Source organism: Tursiops truncatus, chromosome 12 (assembly GCF_011762595.2).
Source record: "Tursiops truncatus isolate mTurTru1 chromosome 12, mTurTru1.mat.Y, whole genome shotgun sequence".
Taxonomy (NCBI): domain Eukaryota; kingdom Metazoa; phylum Chordata; class Mammalia; order Artiodactyla; family Delphinidae; genus Tursiops; species Tursiops truncatus.
This window is the reverse complement of record NC_047045.1, coordinates 64,094,034-64,113,224: the sequence shown is the minus strand read 5'-3', so window position 1 is coordinate 64,113,224 and position 19,191 is coordinate 64,094,034. Positions and strand designations below refer to the sequence as shown.

Below are 19,191 nucleotides of genomic sequence, written 5' to 3'. Positions count from 1 at the left end.
ACAGGTGATTCACTTAACAAAGCCAGGGCCCACCCCTCCTGTTCACTGTAGCATCCCTGACATTTACACTTGTCAGGCAAACAATGCTTGTTGATAAGGAGGAATGATGTCGTGGTTAAGTAGAAGGGCCAGGGAATCGGCTGCCTAGGCCCAAATCCTGGCTCCATCACGTAGTAGTTGGGTTATGATGGACCAGAAGTTTACCTCTCTAATCCACAGTTTCTCATTGTAAAAGTGGGGATAATAGCACCTACTTCTTAAAGTTACTTCAAGGATGAAATGTGATAATGCTCATAAAGTACTTAGCACAGGGCCTGGCACAGACTGCTTGCCCCACACACTTAGTTATACTGTTACTGTTGTTATCGTCCCCATCCTTTACAGCCACCATCCACTTGGTCAATGCTTAATGGTACCTCTGAAGCCCTTGCCAAGCAGGTCAGGCCCCTTTGCACCCAATAACATGCGATCTAACCTCTGTCTTGCTTCCGTACAATCCTTGCCTACTCGGATCTCTTGCTACTTCTCTGCCACTGTCACCTTAGTCTCCTCCACTCTCTTTCTGCCCATGTGTTCCTGCTTCTCCCATACACCTACAAAATACTGATCACGATCAGCCTCTTCCAACCAGAACGTGCCTTTCTAGGTCGCCTTGCCGTATCAAATAAACTTCAAGATGACAGTACCAACAATCACTGACATTTACTGATTGTCTACTCTGCATCAGACATTGTGTTGGCTCTTGTGTCTTTAATCACTCTTATTTTTATTGAAGTATAGTCGATATACAATGTGTTAATTTCTGCTGTACAGCAAAGGGATTGAGTTATACACATATACACATTCTTTTTTATATTCTTCTCCATTATGGATTATCATAGGCTATTGAATATAGTTCCCTGTGCTATACGGTAGTACTTTGCTCTTTATCCATCCTGTATATAATAGTTTGCATCTGCTAATCCCAAACTCCCACTCCATCCCTCTCCCACCCCTCACCTTGGCAACCACAAGTCTGTTCTCTATGTCTGTAATCACTTTAATTTTACAAGCAACCCTTAAGAAGTAAATGTAACTACTGCCATGTACAGATTAGAAAACTGAAGATCAGAAAGGTGAACCAACTTGCCTAAAATGACGCAGCTGGTAAGTAGTGACGGCAGCATTTTAACTTGGATCTGATTGATTCCAAAGCCAATGCTTCTTCCCCCTAGGTCTGCTGCCTCTTCCTGACCCTCACTGCTCATTGTTTTTTGTAAGCTCGGAGTCTGCTGATTTCTCCATGCAGAAGACTCTGAAAGTGGTCTCTGGGCTCAGAGATGCTCCGGCAGTTGGCTGGGTCTGGGAGGTTGGCTTTATATAGCTAAGGTTTTAAAGTCTATTAAAAACTCACAGGAAAGGACTATGGTTCTCAAATTAGAATCTGCAGTAAGCATCAAAATTCCTGATGATGGAAGGAACTCGGAGGTCGTGCACTTCAACCTGCCACCAGTGCGATCCTGGCCCACGGCTCTGTGACTCTGCCATGGGGACAAGGTACTCACTGTTATAGCACAACAACCCTGGCTGCTGATGGACAGCTGAGTTTGTGAGCAACCTGCCACCCACTTGGGATGCCTGGGTGATTCAGTACAACTCTACCCCCTCTTCCACGTGTTGGCCTTCAAGAGGGCCTTCATCTGGCCTCATCCATGAAGACAGAGATACTGACCCACCGTTAAAGGGAGATGCCATGAGAGCAGTTTTTCTAAGAGTGGCCTGAGGCTTCTGTCAAGCCTTCCATTTTTCTCTCCCAGGTCCTTCTGAAATTAGAAGCTGCTTCTGCAAGTAGGCTGGACTGAGGCAGGTGTGTGCTTTGTGATACGGAGAAGAGTTCCTACCCTCACGTGAAGCTATCTGCATCGAGGAGCCACACCGTTTCTACATCACAAGCACCAGATTTAGCAGAACACAGTCCAGCTCCAGCGGTGATACCTGCAACAGCGGTGGCAGCAACATTTCCATTCACAAAGGATGATACCCCGCGCAAACCGCCAACCCCCACCTGCCGCGATCGTGCCTCAACACCAGATGACAAATTTCCACTCGAGCCAAGGTGACTGTGCACGAAGGGAATGTGGGTTCAAGTCTTTAGGCAGGCTGTCGGTATCAGAGATCTGGGCTGTTTCCTGCTAACCTCATGGCACAGTTTCTGCTGGGAAAGAATTACCTGGCATTGCCAGCGAGTAATCAACCGTTTCTGTAACGGAATGGAAAAGCTGGGACTGCGATGCTTTCTTCAGCTGGTAAAGAAAACCTCCCAGAGCCATGAGGTTCAACTTATCTGTAGCATCTTCAAAGAGCCTGGATGAAACAAAAAGACTTGTTACTTGGAAACAATTCAGCAAAGTCTTTATGGCAGAATGATTATGGTAATTTTCTTAGATGTGATTAATGAAAATGTGTAAACACTGTGAAGAAATGTACAGTATTGTATCTGTATTATAAATGTATATAAATGTATTATACAATACATTTATATAATGACGTATTATATAAATGTATTATAAATAATACATTTATATAATAAATGTATTATAAATAATGTATTATATAATAATGTATTATATCTCTTATTACTGAGTACAAGTCTACTCTAAGATTCTAATCTGAAGGGCACAGACCATATTTAAAAAAATAATCTTTGTAGCTCCATGGCCTAGCTCAGCTGAGATGGGCACTCATAAAACATTTGGCAAGAAGTTGAAAGATGGCAAAGCATCGCTCCCAGAAACTGAAAAACTGGGAATGGAATTCTTACCATTTCATAAGCTATGTTAAAGAAAAAACGCAGCAAGTTAATCAAGGCTTTTGTTGGGCTACAATTGGCGAGTTTAATGCTGGGCTTGGCTCTGAGGAGGATTCAGAAGCAGAGTAAACTTGATCTGTAAGCCCCCCAGGGGCAGGAACTGACCTTCTTACCCCTCTGACTCATACACCCAGAGCCCTGGACATGGTGAAGCTCAAGCATGTACTGGAATAATGAATATTCCCTAACATTAAGGACTTTGCAGGTTCTTTTTGTTTTCCACTCTGTTGGGCATAGACATTTCTAGAAGGAGTTAGGGAGAAGGAGGTAAGCACAGGTAGCAGGGCTTAGAGGAGGCTGAGGCTCACTGGCACTTGGAATGTTGGGATCAAACACCAGTTTGTGTGGCACATGAGGAATGAGGCGAGCCAGCCTCCCTCCCCGCTGGGGTCATCCTGATGCCTGCCCTCCAAATCCGTGGTGACACCAGAAGATAAAGCAGCCCTACAGGATGCCATGTTCTGGGTAAGGGAGAGTGTCTCCAATAGGAACCGAATAGCAAAGCCCTTGTGAAGGGATAATACAAGGCACACAAGTTTTAAGATGGGAATCAGTGGATTAATCATTTACAAATTATCTAAACAAATATATTTTTCTTGTGTTTTGTAATTTCAACACCATTTGATTTCTGGATCCCATTAATCATTTCTTCTTCCTCTTTCCCAGTAGGAAAAGAGTGGTGAATATTATATCCCATCTGACACCTGTATACCACTTTACAGCTTCCCAAACACTTTCACAGCCACCCTGTTGGATAGACAGGAAAAAGGGATTATTGTACCAGATCAGTAGATGAAGAAACTGAATCTCAGTGCAACTATTTACACAGACTCAACCCTGCAGTTGGTTGGCGTCAAAGCCAGGAATGAACTCGAGTCTTCTGAGCCCAGCCAGCGATGCTCCTCCCACATCTCTACACCCTTGCTGTCCACCCTCCCATGTGAACTTCACTGCACCTGTGCTGGGTAGTCTGGGCCACAGCCGCCAAGTGTGGATGAGTGAAGTGGGATGGTCTCCAGGTGAAGGTGACCAAAGCACTTTCCCCATCAAGAAGGGCCACCTCAGTTCAGAAAAGCAGATAACAGGAAAGAGGGGGCTCATTCTTGTCTAGTTTCACGTGCAGCCACAGGAACAAGTAGCCAAACAGCTACTTGTTTTTTTTTTTTTTTGTACACAGCTCACAAATATTAGTACATTAGTGGAATTTTGCACAGGCAGAAAGAAAAACCTTTTTGAAGACAAATTGGGACAAATGTTGACCTTAGCCTTATTAGACTAGGGGAACAAATGGTATCTATTAGTCTCGCAATAAATTCTTAAATGTTTTAAGATTGCATTTTCTCTAATAAATATGCATTTTTTTTTTTTAGAAAAGAAGGAGGACCACCTAACAGTTGGAGTTACTGATGATTCCCCCCTCTACATCTCCATGTGACTGCTGGGCATCAATTTAGATCACACTCCTGGGTGCAGGATTTTAAAATATTATCATAAAAATAGCAAATGTTTACTATTTGCCAAGCTCTGTCCTAACTACTTCCAGTGAACTAATTAATTTAACCTTATGGCTAGCCTGTGAGAGTTATGCTACTTTATGGCCCTATGCTACGATGAGAAAGCAAGGACTGTGGAAGTTGTCTGTGGTCAGAGTAAGTGCAGAGCCTTCGCCCCGGGTTGCCTGACCCCGCCCCTGAGCCTCCAGCCTTAGTCACTAGACAAAAGAGTTCACTGTGAGTGTGCAGCGTGATGGCAGACAGAGACGTACTTGAAAAAAATGACAAGAGGCTTCAATGACTGGCTAACAAATCGAGCTGTCCTGGGGAGGATTTTGAGAGCAGAAGAGGAGCATGTGGTGTGGCCAGCAGACGATGGGTGCTCTTTGGGGGACAGCCCCCCGGGGCGTGGTGGGAACAGCGCGCACCTGTCGGCCTGGGTGGAGAGCGTGAGCACGACCTTGGCGGCACTGCTGCCCGTCATGAGGCTGCCCCCACGGAAGTCGGAGGCTCGGCCTCGGCTGCCTTCCCGGACCAGTTCCTGGATGGAGAGGGGCTGGATGACGGGGGCCGCGCTCAGGGAGCTCCCCTGCTCCAGGCTCTGCTCTTGGGGTGAGCCCTCGCTCTCCGGGTCCCCGAGGAGTCCGCCTCTGGGGGCCTTCTGAGGCTGGCTGATGGTCAGTGGGGGCCGAGAGGTGCTGTCGCTGAAGTGGGTATGCTCCAACGTGCCCACGTACTCGCACACCCTGGAGAGAGTCACACACAGCAGCCGCTGAAAGTTGCAGCTCAGCTGGGCCCGCTCTGGCGACCCCACAGTGAGATACAAAGGAGCTGAGCCAGCCTTACAGTCCTCCTGAACTGTTCCCCTTCCTCCGGCGAGAGCCCCTCTCTCTCCACTCCCACTTCCTCTCTTCCCGCTATACATACCTTTGTTTGAGTTGGACCAGACAGCCTGGAGGTGGGCTAAGGATTCCTCGGTGAAAGTTTGGGAACAGAGCTCTGTTTATCCTGGTATGTCCTGTCCAGCGTACTGGCTTATCAGGACTTTGGCTGTTTGAGTGAGTTTTCCCAAAGGGTCCTCTTCCCTCTCTCTCGTGCTCTAGTCAGGACTTGGGAAACATCTCCTCACTTTGAGATCCCAGAATGAGTGCGCATGTGGTGGACTGGCCCTCTGGCCACAATGGGCCCTCACTCAGGGGTTCCATCCAGCCATGTCCCACTGGGTCCTGAGAGCTCCACGTAACCACTACTGGGGCAGGGGGTGAGGTAGTCACCTAATCACAGTAAACTCAGAGAAGAGTCACAACATATGGTACAGCTGCCAGCTTCCAAACTGTTCCCAATAGGACCTGGGACTAGAGACCCCTCACCCCAGAGTAAGTCCAGTTACTAGGAAAGACTATCGTGGATAATCCACTCTGATGTTCCACAATCAGGCCATTTTCTGATTCCATAGAAATTTCTTGGGTGCAATTTAAGTCTTTCTCTTTTTCTCTTTCTGCCTGTGAAAGCAACGGAGAGTAGCGGGTCACCAGCCTCCACATTAAAACCCACTGTGCTCCAGGCCGACTCATGCTGGCCCTTCCACATGTTCCTCTCAAGATGAGTTTTTCAACCCTAGAATCATCTTTGAAAGTCGACCAACACTCACTCAAGGCTGTACTTGCTTTGAGGATGATAAACAGAGCCTAGATCTGGCCAGTGCTCTGGGAAAGACCCGGATGCCTGAGCCCTGCTGCGGGCCAACATCCTTCTCCTGACCACCCTCCGCCGCTCAGCCAGAACTGAGCTTGTAGAGGCTGGGGTGTGTGCTGGGGAGATGGGCAAGAAAGCCGCAGCCTCCCTGTGCCTGCTGCGGGTGGAGAGTGGTCCTCCCTTTGTCCGAGGTCCACCTGACCGCCAGTGCCAGGGAAGGCAGGCTTTTCTTCTTGGTCGTGGGAGGACCGTGGAGCTCTCACTCTGTTTTTATTTTACAGGTGCTGTGAACTGCGTAACTGATGGGGAGGTTGTTTTTACTTTGATGCTACAAAGCTAAGAGCCAAACTTCTGGCTGTCTTTGACACAATGTACTATTCTATTTTTTCCTTTGTCTAGCTAAATTAAAAGTAGGCAAACTGTACTTATGATGTGTCCATGTAAGCTAACAAAAATCCTTCTTTCAACAAAAAGGACATTAATAAACACACAGCCATGTTATGCTGCTGACACATGACCAGCTTTTAGATCTGCCTAGTATTCACCTAATTTATGTGGTCTTTTACCAGCCTCTAGCTAAGAATCAGTTTTTCTTCCCTGGGATACTGTATCTGCCTCTCACAGACAATGTCAATGATAGTTCAGTTTCCTAAATTCAGTTCTGTCACTCTGTTCTCTGAGACATACATTCAGTTGGGCCCTTATTCCCTCTTCTCTTTTTAACCTCTCATTTGGGGCTTTTCCAAACTGTGAATTACTGTGAACTGTTTACGTGCTGGCAGGTGCGGGGTTCTACCCCTTCGCCATGGCAGGCCCCCTCCCGGCCCTCCCCCCCAACCGGCAGGCGGTGCCAGGCCTGTGGGACTGGGGATCCGGTCACACACCTGAACACGTGTGGCCAGCAGTCCGGGTTGTGGCTGCCCATCTCCAGGCCGACACTGAGGATGGCATCCATGCACAGGACGTGGGCTGTGTGCAGCCATACCCCCTGCAGCTTCCCGATCTGCTCCAGTTTCTGCTCCACTTTTAGTTTCACTGCGTCAGAAAGACATTCATTAGAATAACAGTCCAAGTAAGGGAGACAGAAGGGGAGGGAGAAAGGAGGGAAAGGAAAGAATGTGCTCTTGTGCAAGGGCAAAAGGAAACGGGGGATGTCACTGGATGTCACTGGCAGCGAGCTCTTCATTGGCAGGTCCCCGAGGCTCATCATGCAAACTACCCAGCCCACAGGCCCACAGACACTGGTGACCCCAGCCCCGGGGTTCAGAAGTCCATGGATTCTGAGCTGTGGGCCCACCCCTGGGATCTGGGTCAGTCACAGCAGTGAGGATGGGCTTCAAGTGCCAATCCCAGCTAAAGCCATCTGTGCCCAGACCCATCCTCTGCCCCTGTGTACTCATACTGATAATAAGAAAGAATTCCTGGCCTTCCCAAGTCCTCTCTGAGGTTTATTTAATATTAGGTGTTCATGATGATGATCATGTAAAACAACATATGTATGTACACACTCAGCGCCATGATGATCGCTTTATAACTGAAAATTCCCATATCATTTCACTCCCTGAGTTTACGTTTATACTTGTGATCTTCAAATAATACTTTTTAAATTGTAGATAATGAATGAGAAAGGTGCAGAAGGTGACTTAAGATGTCAATTACGCAAAATGCCAAGGCAAGGCCAAACGACAGCATCCTCCATGAATTAAGGTGTCCAGTCACTGGAAGATGGGTCTAAGTGGGAAAACTGAGCAATAGTCCAGAACCCAGAAACACAGCACGCTCCCTACAGAGGAAGCCGAACCATGCTCCTACTGTAAAGGGCAAACCGATTTTTAGCAAAGCGTTATTTGTCTCACGGATGTGATATTGACTTTATCTTTTATTTGTCGATAATTCAAATACTAGCTCTGGTTTAATAGTTTTTGAAGAACTTTAAATTTAAGTATCTTTATGTAACTTATAGTTGTACATTTTAAGTAAAAGTGTGATGCCCTTTTGCAGTTAACACTGGGGATGTGTAAGAGTTGCTTTGTTCTCACATGATTCTATTACTCAGGTTCGAGGAACCCCAACCTAACCTGTTTTTCTCAGCTAAAAATGTGCTGACTCTTTCTGCGACTACCTATTTTATATACCTGATACATTGTTAGCACACGTTGGACCAAGCTTCCAATTTTTCCTTGTTTGCTGTCTGCCATTTATCTTCCACTGCTATTAGAAAGACTATTCTCTTTCCTTATATCTAGATAACCATCCACTTCATTGACTAATTTAAACAAGTTAAAAATCAACCCTTTCCCAAGTTCACAAAGCTCAGGTTTTTCCCTGACAAGAGCAAAGCCTTCCTGAGCCTCCTCTCAGGGATTCCTCCATCGGTTTGATTCCCCCCTCAGAACCCTGGCCATTCTATCTTTCCCACTGTAGCCTGAGGGGGTCCTCAAATGTGCACCCTGGGAAGCTTCAAAGCCAGTGGCCAGAGGACGCCACAGGTGTGAACAGCTGAGCCAGGTGGGCCTCTGGCTAGCAGCCAGGTGACTTTCCTAGTCGCCAGGAGCCAGTATGGCTCTTGTGTCCAGAGGGACCTATTGTCAGCAGTCTGGAGGGTCAGCCACGTAAAACTGACCCAAGCCTGTGGTCCCGCGGGATCTCATCACCAGTGGTATACAATACGCCATGTATCACACGTGCCAACAGGGACAAGTGTGTCTGCTCGTGTGTGCGGGCACATGCAGACCTCACAAAGGCACCAGGTGGATTCTAGCCCTTCTGCTGTTACCTTGTGCTATGGCATCACCGGGCTCCTGGACTTCCCTTTCCTCTTTCTCTTCCTGGACACAGGAGGCAGCTGCCATCTGGGCGAGGGCTGACGCACAGTTGGCTGCAACTCCTTTAGAGGAAACAAACAATCACCCCTTAACTGAGTCTATTCTCTAACCACTCACCTGGCAGAAGCACTCCTAAAAGACTTGTTGTCCACTAGGGCCGTTCCCGATGTGTTCGTCGGGAACACCCCTCAGGCCACGGGTCAGGGATACCGTGTCCGCCATACCTAGAGCACAGCTCAGCCGTGCTGCCTTCCGCAGCCCATCGAGGCTCATGCAGATGGCATCCCGTTCTTTTTGGTTCTGTTCTTTGATGCCTTCAGCTCCCAGAATGAAGGCCAGCCCTTTGGAGCTCCCCGCCATTCGGCCGGTCAGGGGGGTTGATAAAGTGTCGATCAAGTTCTTCCAGCAGCCAACCAGAATGTAGCGAGCGAATGCCACACCTAGAACGTGAAGGGGTGTGGGTTACCTTCCGGAGATAAAACAACCTGGCGATGAACGGCCTGGGATTCTCTGACCATCACATTAGCATTATCGAGCCATGTGCAATTCTACTACAGGAAATACAATGGAAAGGGTTATATCGGATTGTGCTTCACTTTGTGCTGATAAAAAATGAATGTTGCATCAGCAGCTGGACGATGCTAGTAACTTCCCTCAGGTATTTTTCTGCCAAGATGAAATCTTAATTCATTTACGTCAGTACAGAAAGCTGCCACATAATAATTTAATTGCTGGTAACACATGCGATGGATGTATATTCATAAACTCAAGACCCACGTCACTACCTGCCACTGTGGAGTCATCAATTCTCCTGCCCTGGGTGAAAGGAGACTCCATAGAAGCTGAGGCCATCAGCTGCCCTCCAATTGCACTGCTCTCTAAGCCGTCGATATCTGTCAAGGAAAAAGGACAAGGTTTTTTTTTTTCTTTTTAAAGAATACTCCAGTCAAAAACAAACGGCTACCACAATATTCATTTCTTCCCAACAAACAGTCATGGGATCTGTTATGTACCAAGTATGTAGCAACCTTTTATCAGAATATTAAAATTTTTGTTTTATCCATTCAGTACAGTTTTCTTTCATTGCTAGAGCATTCTTCTGTGAGGCTGATGCGTTTTTTTATTTGAAAAAATAAAGATAAATTCTGATACCTCTGTTGCTAGAAAATCTATTGATTTAGAATATTTTGATCTTTGCATACTCGCTTTTATTCAAAATCGTGGCATCATTTTACAGTTTTATATGTACAGGTTACTCCAACATGGATCTGTTTTTCAGAGCTTCCTCAAAAGAATTAAGAGGAGGATAAGCCTCTTTGGTCAGATAATCATATAATCTGATTGGAAGGCATAATACCTTACTAATAATACCTTACAATTTTCAAAGTGTTTTCACATAACATTTTTTTTTTTTTTGAAGTGTTTTCAGCCATTCTCTAATGTGGTTTAATTTATTTATTTATTTTTGCTGTGTTGGGTCTTCGCTTCTGTGCAAGGGCTTTCTCCAGCTGTGGCAAGTGGGGGCCACTCTTCATCGCAGTGTGCGGGCCTCTCACTATCGTGGCCTCTCTTGTTGCAGAGCACAAGCTCCAGACGCGCAGGCTCAGTAATTGTGGCTCACGGGCCCAGTTGCTCTGCGGCATGTGGGATCTTCCCAGACCAGGGCTCGAACCTGTGTCCCCTGCATTAGCAGGCAGATTCTCAACCACTGTGCCACCAAGGAAGCCCAACATTTTTTTCATTAGATCTTCCCAACAACTCCAAGTACGTAGGCAGGGTAGGTATTATCTTTCCTTATTTCACAGAGGAAGAAATAAGTATTCAAAGTAGGTAAATCGCCCACATCCTGAGGCTGGCAAAGGAAGGAATTTGACTTAGTATTCACGTCTTCCGACACCCATCCAGGTCTCCTTCCATGACACCAAACTTCAGCTCAATATGGGATTCTAATTCACCCTGTTTAAATTTTTGTTAAAATATACTCTCATCTACAGAATTAGTTCAATGAACCATTCCTTAACATACTGGTAAGAAGAGACTGGCCTGGGTTGAGAGGGCTGGGCTTCAATTCAGCCTTGCCTCTGAATTAAGTAGTCTTGTAGCCTTGGGCCAGGTACTCCATTCTCTGGGCCCCAAATTCCTCAGTAAAAAGGAAGTAACCGTTGGAGGAGTGACCATGGAGTAGAAGCATATGCATTTGAATGCAACTAACAGAGGCGAATGCACCACACAGAGGGGACGGGAGAAGAGGGTAACATAAGCTTATTCCCTGACTTTAGAACTTCACCTTCACCCCAGTAGGGTGAGACTTGCATGGTGTTTGAAAATTATTTCATTATATCTTTGATTCTTACAGTAACTCCAGGAAGTCTAGAAACTTCTGGTAACACATCTCTTTGAAAGTTGCTCAGAGAATGGATCGTAAAAGTTCTCACCTCAGTGAGAAGAAAATTTATAACTATGAGAGGTGATTGATGTTAACTAAACTTACTGTGATGGTCATTTTACCATATATGCATGTATCAAATCATTATGTTGTACACCTGGGATTAATATGTCAATTACCTCTCAGTAAAACTGGGTGTGGGAGGGAAGGCAGGGAGAAATCTATAGGACTACTACAGTGGGAACAGAGCAGTTTCACTGAAATTAATTTGACTTATGGTCAAATGATCTAATGACATTTGCCAGAAATTGCCACGTATCAAAGTTTTGTTTCCTACCTGCTAGGTAAAGGACTGATGAATTCAAGTAACACAAAGCTTATCTAAGTGCTAAAATTCCACAATCTAGAATACTTTGACATGACGTGAGGAATGGCCACAGGTAGTACAGTGTTGATGACCAGGTTACTGCTATTGCTTTTCCTTGCACATAATGAAAAGATTAGACGGACGTTTCCAAGCTCTAGGTTAACTGCTGCTCAGATTCACTTGTCACTTCACACCTGAAATTTGCTACAAAGAATCACAGAACGTAATTCTGTCGAATTCTCATGAAAAGTCTCTGTTTCTCTATCATTAATCTAAAGTTAGATAACTTCCCTATGGATGAAGCAATTGAACTTACCGTTCCATTATAAAAGAGATGGCTGATTAACAGTGATGACTGATGAATACGGCTCCTGTGACTAGCCTGTTATTTGTTCAATTTTTAAATTTTATTTATTTATTTATTTATGGCTGCGTTGGGTCTTCATTGTTGCCCGCGGGCTTTCTCTAGTTGCGGCGAGCAGGCTTGTCATTGCAGTGGCTTCTCTTGCTGTGGAGCATGGGCTCTAGGTGCACGGGCTTCAGTAGTTGTGGCTCGTGGGCTCTAGAGCACAGGCTCAGTAGTTGTGGCGCACGGGCTTAGTTGCTCCGCGGCATGTGGGATCTTCCCAGACCAGGGCTTGAACCCAGGTCCGCTGCATTGGCAGGCGGATTCTTAACTACTGCGCCACCAGGGAAGTCCCTATTTGTTCATTTTTACATTTACTGTATGACTCCTTGTATTAAGATTCAGGGAAGAAATTCAGAGATTAATTTTGGCAGAAACTATGGTATTGAAATTAAAGCTGGCATGTTGAAGACCTTCATCTAAATTTCAAGGCACTTAGAAGCTCTGGACAGTACCTTTAATCTCAACCTGAAGCCAGTTTGTGCAGAGAGATGGAAACCAAGCATTGCTTACAGGCAGACTGAATAAATGTCTCATAAATGTCTTCATAAATATGAATTCCTATTTTTCAAATGGATGTAAATATTATCATGATTAATAAAATACTAATTGGTCACCTGTCTGGTGATGATGGTCCGCAAGGCTTGGGACCCAGTCTTGCTTCCCCCAATTCCATCCTAGTTCTGGAACCAACACTCCAAATGCCAGACAATGACCAAGACACTGCCTGCTATGGAGAGACCTCACTGTATGTCTGACTCCCTGCCTGATTTCTAAATAGTGCCTTCCCCCAAATTCCTCAGTGTTGATCTCCACCTGTCGGTAGTTCACTCTGCCACCTTTGTAAGAGTGGCAACCACAGACAATATAACATATCCTCTGGGACAACAGATTCTGCCTCCCAGCTGGACTGCCCCAGGTTCCTGCCAGTGTGCCCTGTCCGGCGCAAAGCCGTGTTGAGCTGTGTGAGGACATACACACCACAGAGAGGGCAGGGAAGCTGCCCACGTAGGGCCATGCTCTACTTATCGCATCAGCGGGAGCCATGAAAAGATCACTCAGATGGAAACCAGTCTGGGAACTGGGATCAAATTTATTAAGGCTCCTGATGACCGGTCCAAACTTTTGAGCACTCCCCGATCTTGACCTGACATTGTAGTTATGCCACGCCGAGCCATGAGTGGCTGCTATGGCCAAAATGCTGCCTTATGACCACACCCCATACTTCTCTTTATGTTCTCATATGATATTTCCAATAGTTAAATAGGATTTTAAAAACTCAAGACACTAAAGAAAAGATGCTGGGCAAGCTATTTTACATTCTTTCTTTTCTTTTTGGCCATGCTGCGTGGCTGGTGGGATCTTATTTCCCCGACCAGGGATTGAACCCGGGCCCCCTGCAGTGGAAGTGCAGAGTCCTAAAGCCGGGCAATTCCCTCGCATTCTTTTTCACTCCGGTACAGCTGGGAAGGGAAGGGAGGATCTCTGATACGGACAAGAAATGGGGATGAAGCCAAGTTTAAAATCAATCATTTTACATTACTGGCAAATTCTCAGAAGCACTGAATGATACAGGGTATCTATGAGCATGTGAGAGTTTCCAGGAATAATTCTGGGCTTTGCGCCCAGACAGTACTTCATATCCCCAGAAGAGGTCTACAGTTTTATCCCAGCAGACATAGGTGCTAAATAATTCCTAATCCAATGGGGCACAGTGAGCCCGCAGAGTCCCACGTGGAAAAAGGAAAGAAAGTTCTTAGGAGGTGAACTCGTGACACTTCCCTGGAACTGCCACCAGCTGCCAGGGAGGTTTTGTGGGTGCTGTTTCAGAGTCTGCTTGAAACACTACTGCTTCCCTGAAAGGGGCTTTGAAGCGTGGGCCCTCCCCACCCCACCGAGTGCCACGGAGCCATGCAAGGAGCCACTGACCAGTCAGCATGGTGATGAGGGGAAGGCTGTTGTCCTCGGGGCTGCCCCAGTAGCCGGCTTCTCCGAGCATGTTTCTGTCGAGAACCTGGTGGTAAAGTTCCTCGATCCAGGCCTGGGAGAAGACCATCAGCACCCCGCTGGTCTGGACCTGCTTCATGAACTCTTTCTGCAGAGAAGACCACACGAGAAGGTGACCAGATATGATCCCTTGCAAACAAACAGGCTCTCATGTTCCTCTGCCACCTCTTCCCGTCCCGAGTCACTGAGTCACCACTTATGGGAAAAACACAACCTTGTTGCCTGGGGGACAGAGGGTGGCGAGGGAAGCGGAAACTGCAATGGAAAAGCCCCAAACTTCATGAAGGTCCTTTCATTTATGTAATCTTTTTAAGAAACCTGTAGAAGGAGTAGGGATACTACATTTTATATTTTTGCTCTTTGACATGTGGGAGGATTAAAAAATGCACAGAAATGTTTCACAGAGCACCTCCTTCTTACTGTCCCATCGGCAGCAGAGGTAGCATGTCCTCCCTGAAGGACGTGTGTCTCAAGAGATACTTGACTTACACTCATGAAGCCACCACTCACCCTCGGAAACACACAATTTGTCAATCATTTATCAAACAAATGATTGCTGATCCCTTAATGTCACTCCATGGATTTAGGCTCTCGAACTGGTACAGGGTCCCCCATGGAGGGATCTGCTCACGCCAGGGAGCCAACCACGGAAGAGTCCTCATCACTGTCATCACCTCACAGGAGGTGTTCTGTTGTCGACATTAGTGAGCTTAGCTCTGGGTCCGACTGGGTTCTGGTATATTTTGGAACTCAGTGAAGGGTTTTTGCAGCAGCATGCCTGCATTTTATGCAAAGGGGACCATTCTCGGCACATCTCCTGCTGTCACTTAAGACGCTGATTACGTTTTGTTTTGTTTTGTTTGTGGTACGCGGGCCTCTCACCACTGTGGCCTCTCCTGCTGCGGAGCACAGGCTCCGGACCCGCAGGCTCAGCGGCCATGGCTCACGGGCCCAGCCGCTCCACAGCATGTGGGATCCTCCCGGACCAGGGCACGAACCTGTGTACCCTGCATCGGCGGTGGACTCTCAACCACTGTGCCACCAGGGAAGCCCTGATTACGTTTTTGAATATGTCTTACACACGTGTGTTTAATGCCACTGGATGAAGTTACTGGGCCACTGGTAGGCAGTCCTTTCCAGGCACACGGGGTTCTTTGCTCCTGGAGCTAGGTGGGTAGCTCTGCGGCTCACTGAGCTTGCAAATTGCACAACGGTTCCTGGGCATCGCGTCCGCCCACCCTCCACAGCCCCACGGGCATCACCCATTCCAGATCAGCGTGAGATAGAACACACTGGCCATCCCATCACCCTGTGATGCTCGGGTGCCAGCCCAGAGGCCGCCGCTGGCCCTCGGCGTGGCGGGGCGGAGACGCACACTCACCATGGTGCCTGGCGCCAGGGCGGGCCGCTTCCGGTAGTAGTCGCCGTGGGAGAGCTTCAGGTTGAGCAGCAGGGCGCAGTGCGCGGCCGAGTACAGGCTGTCCGCGTTCATCAGCATCTGCAAGCCCAGGCTGCCGTTCCCGTCGAATCCCGGGGAGTGCATCATGCCTGCGGGAGACAATCCACAGACCTCAAACACGACGCCTGGCAAGACCCACTTAACATCTGGCTTGCCGCTTACGGAGAGGCACGAACAAATCCCAGGGAAGGAGCACCTCTTAAGGCATTTCTGTAAAACAACGACAGCCAGCAAGGAATAGCGTTCGGGCAGAGATGCACCATAGACTGGTGGGGAAGAGCATGCACTCCGGAGTGAACCTACTTGGGAAAATCTTTTTTGTTACTCACCGGGTGCTTTGGTAAAATCACTTAAAGCCTCCTTTACCTAGAAATAAGCAGAATAATTGATTGCCTCTGTCTCCTGCTCAAACTCTCCAAATGACTTCCCATCACAATATAAAAAAACCCGACCCCGCCCCTCCCCCTCAGCCACCCCAACCTGTCTGTTGTTCCTTGACCTCACCAAGCCTGGACGTGCCTCAGGGCCTTTGCATTTTTGCCTCTTCCCAGAATGGTCTCCCAAGATCTCTGGATGACTAGCTGCCTCGATTCTTTTTTTTGAAATTAATTAATTTATTATTTTATTTTTGGCTGTGTTGGGTCTTTGTTGCTGTGTGCGGGCTTTCTCTAGTTGTGGCGAGAGGGGGCTACTCTTCGTTGCGGTGCGCGGGCTTCAGTAGTTGTGGCACGCGGGCTCAGTAGTTGTGGCTTGTGGGCTCTAGAGCACAGGCTCAGTAGTTGTGGCGCTGCTCCGTGGCATGTGGGATCTTCCCAGACCAGGGCTCGAACCCAGGTCCCCTGCATTGGCAGGAGGATTCTTTTTTTTTTTTTGCGGTACACGGGCCTCTCACTGTTGTGGCCTCTCCCGTTGCGGAGCACAGGCTCCGGACGCGCAGGCTCAGTGGCCATGGCTCACGGACCCAGCCGCTCCGCGGCATGTGGGATCATCCCAGACCAGGGCACAAACCCGCGTCCCCTGCATCAGCAGGCGGACTCTCAACCACTGCGCCACCAGGGAAGCCCTGCCTCGATTCTTTTAGGGCTCTGCCCAGGTGTCAGCTTTTCACAGACATTCCCCTTTAATTCCATCTAAAATAGCATCCCATACCTACAACCATCCTCTTCAATATTCCCCCTCACCATGCACTTTTCTTCATTGCCTTAATGGCATTTATATATATATATATACATATATATATATATTTGTTTATTGTCTGCCATTACTACTATTATGTAAGACCTACAAGAGAGTGGAACTTTATTTGTTCACTAGAGAACCTCAGTGCCTAGAACAGTGCCTGATACATAGTAGATCCTTTAAAATTACTTGCTGAATGAATGAATAAGAATGAATGAAGACGTTTGCTATGGCAACTAGATGCAATACACATTTAAGATGCTTAGTGCAGTAACTCATAAGTACAAACTTTTCTAAAAGTAATAATGTTCCTCAAAAAGCGGAACACGGAATTACCATATGACCCAGTGATTTTGCACTCTTAGGAGTGTACCCAGAAGAACTGAAAACCGGAATTTGAACAGATACTTGTATGCCAGTGTTCACTGCAGCAACTAAAATAATAGTGTAATAATAATAATAATAAAACCCTTTGAATTGGGCACTTTAAATGGGTGCATTGCATGGTATGTGAATTATATCTCAATAAAAGCTGTTAATCAATGAGGAAACAGTTTCAAAATATATATAAAAAAAGTTATTGGTTTCCCCCCAGCTATTGTTTTGAAACATTCTATTATATTTCATAGTATGGTTTTCACTTTGAAAGGCTCCTGTGTTTTTCATAAATTAACTGTAAAAACAAAAATCAGTGATACCTCATGCTCTAAAGATGGCCTCATTCAGCCAGAGAGAGTTGATGCCTAGGTCAAACTTACACAGACAGCTTGAGGTGACAGAAACTACCCAAGCCTGCTTCTCCTCATCTGGTACTATGTCTGCCCCAGTGCTACACTTGTTCCTACAAACACTCTGAGGCTGGATTTAGGGATGTAGGCGAAACAGCCCCTCCTGAACATGTGCGTGCACATGACATGCACCTGTATACTCTTCAGAGCATGTCTAAAATTATCCTTTAATCAAAAATGTGCCTCTTACATGAAGTGCAAAAATTCTCAAAAATTATCAGTCAATTAAGCGGGAAATACAAATGTCTAACTGGAATGGTTACTTATATATCTGTGGACTTCTTAATGAATATGCTGGTAAGAAGATATGAATCAGAAGAAGCTTTCAAAGCTGAGAAAACTTTAAGACCTCTGCTCTATTTGAGAACAGTGTAAATAAACATTTTTGGTAGGAGTAAGTATGTCTATTATCCCAACGAAACTGCCAAGGCAGGCAAAGATTAGGCATTCCCTTTGCCTTCTGTATAGAGTTCGGTGAGAACTTTGCAGCTGCTTTACAAGATTCTTTTACTGAGAGTACTTGGCCCTGATGGTCCATAGGAATACTCCACCCTCTTAAGGTCCTGGTGGGTTGGTTCCAGTTCTCTGGAGTAGATAAAGCACAAGCGCAGTCTCCTTCCACAGTACACAGAAAGCAGCATGCAGTGTTGCTGGGTATTTAACTACCCCGGGTCGCAGGTGAAAGGAATATTCGAGTCTATCAACCGGGGGGGGGGGGGGAAGAATCTGCAAGTGGCTTTGATCTTAGACATCAGTAATAGTTTCTTCTAAAATTTTGAAACCAACTATTTACCTTGGAATATGTTTTGGAACCTGAGCACATGCTCAGATGCTGAAAGTGAAAAAAGCTAATGTGTCTGCTGACATGAAGACCCAAATCATTAGCAGAGGTGTGACAAGGCCCTGGAAGTCACCGCGGGTGGCTATGCCGAGTTCTGAAATAATTTGTTAGACGTGTTAGGGGCAATCTGTTGGTACTGGCGTATATCTGTATGCAGATTAATTTCTTACAAAGAACTGGCAAATTTGACAATAAAACAAAAGAAAGTATAATCTATTAATTTAAGGAAGATAATTTTCTTGATTTACCAGATATAGTTCACTGGTGATATTAATAATGCAAATAACATGATCGGTGCAATTTATTAAACGTTTTCTATCTTCCAGAACAATCTCTTCTCACACATTATTTCATCCGATATATAATATATATCAATCTATATCTATCTATATATATATATATAAATTTGATATATATCAGATGCCCCACTTTATTTTACCAGTGAGGAAAGTAACTTGAAAATGTTAAGTAATTTGCCCAAAGTTATACAGCTAGAAATTGGCAAAGGTCTTTTGGGCCCAAACTCCAGGCTTTTTGCACTCTGCCACACTGTACTTGCTTCTAATGTTGGGAAAAGATCCCAATCTATCATGTTCCTAACAGATCCTCTGTTTTCATCCATCCTTCTGATTGGTCTCATTGAAGTGTTACTGAATTTGGGGTGACAAATTATAGTAACTATGACCTTTAACATCTTCTGGCTATCTGGTTTTTTCTCTACTTATCTGTAACTAAAGTTCATTCTCTCTCTATAACTAAGATGTCCTTTACTGTTAACAGGAGGATGGATCACCTGCTTGACTGGTTACCAGTGCAAGACTGGATACAAGATTAGCATAAAATGACCCTGAAAAGTACCTTCCATGTCTAAGATAATGTGATGTTTCTTTTTAAAGT

At 46.1% G+C, this 19,191-nt stretch overlaps 1 protein-coding gene across 2 annotated transcripts in view; it reads right to left on the bottom strand.

Moving 5' to 3' along the window:
• The window catches only part of ARFGEF3 (ARFGEF family member 3), a 191,558-nt gene that overhangs the window by 54,430 nt on the left and 117,937 nt on the right, over positions 1 to 19,191 (bottom strand). For both annotated transcript variants that reach the window (XM_033867776.2, XM_073789656.1), the window contains 8 exons: positions 15,409 to 15,575; positions 13,950 to 14,115; positions 9,647 to 9,754; positions 9,086 to 9,301; positions 8,813 to 8,923; positions 6,921 to 7,071; positions 4,770 to 5,087; positions 2,210 to 2,343 (listed from right to left, as the gene is read on the bottom strand). In XM_033867776.2, coding sequence (XP_033723667.1) covers positions 2,210 to 2,343; positions 4,770 to 5,087; positions 6,921 to 7,071; positions 8,813 to 8,923; positions 9,086 to 9,301; positions 9,647 to 9,754; positions 13,950 to 14,115; positions 15,409 to 15,575 — 1,371 coding nt within the window. The remainder of the gene's footprint in view (positions 1 to 2,209; positions 2,344 to 4,769; positions 5,088 to 6,920; positions 7,072 to 8,812; positions 8,924 to 9,085; positions 9,302 to 9,646; positions 9,755 to 13,949; positions 14,116 to 15,408; positions 15,576 to 19,191) is intronic.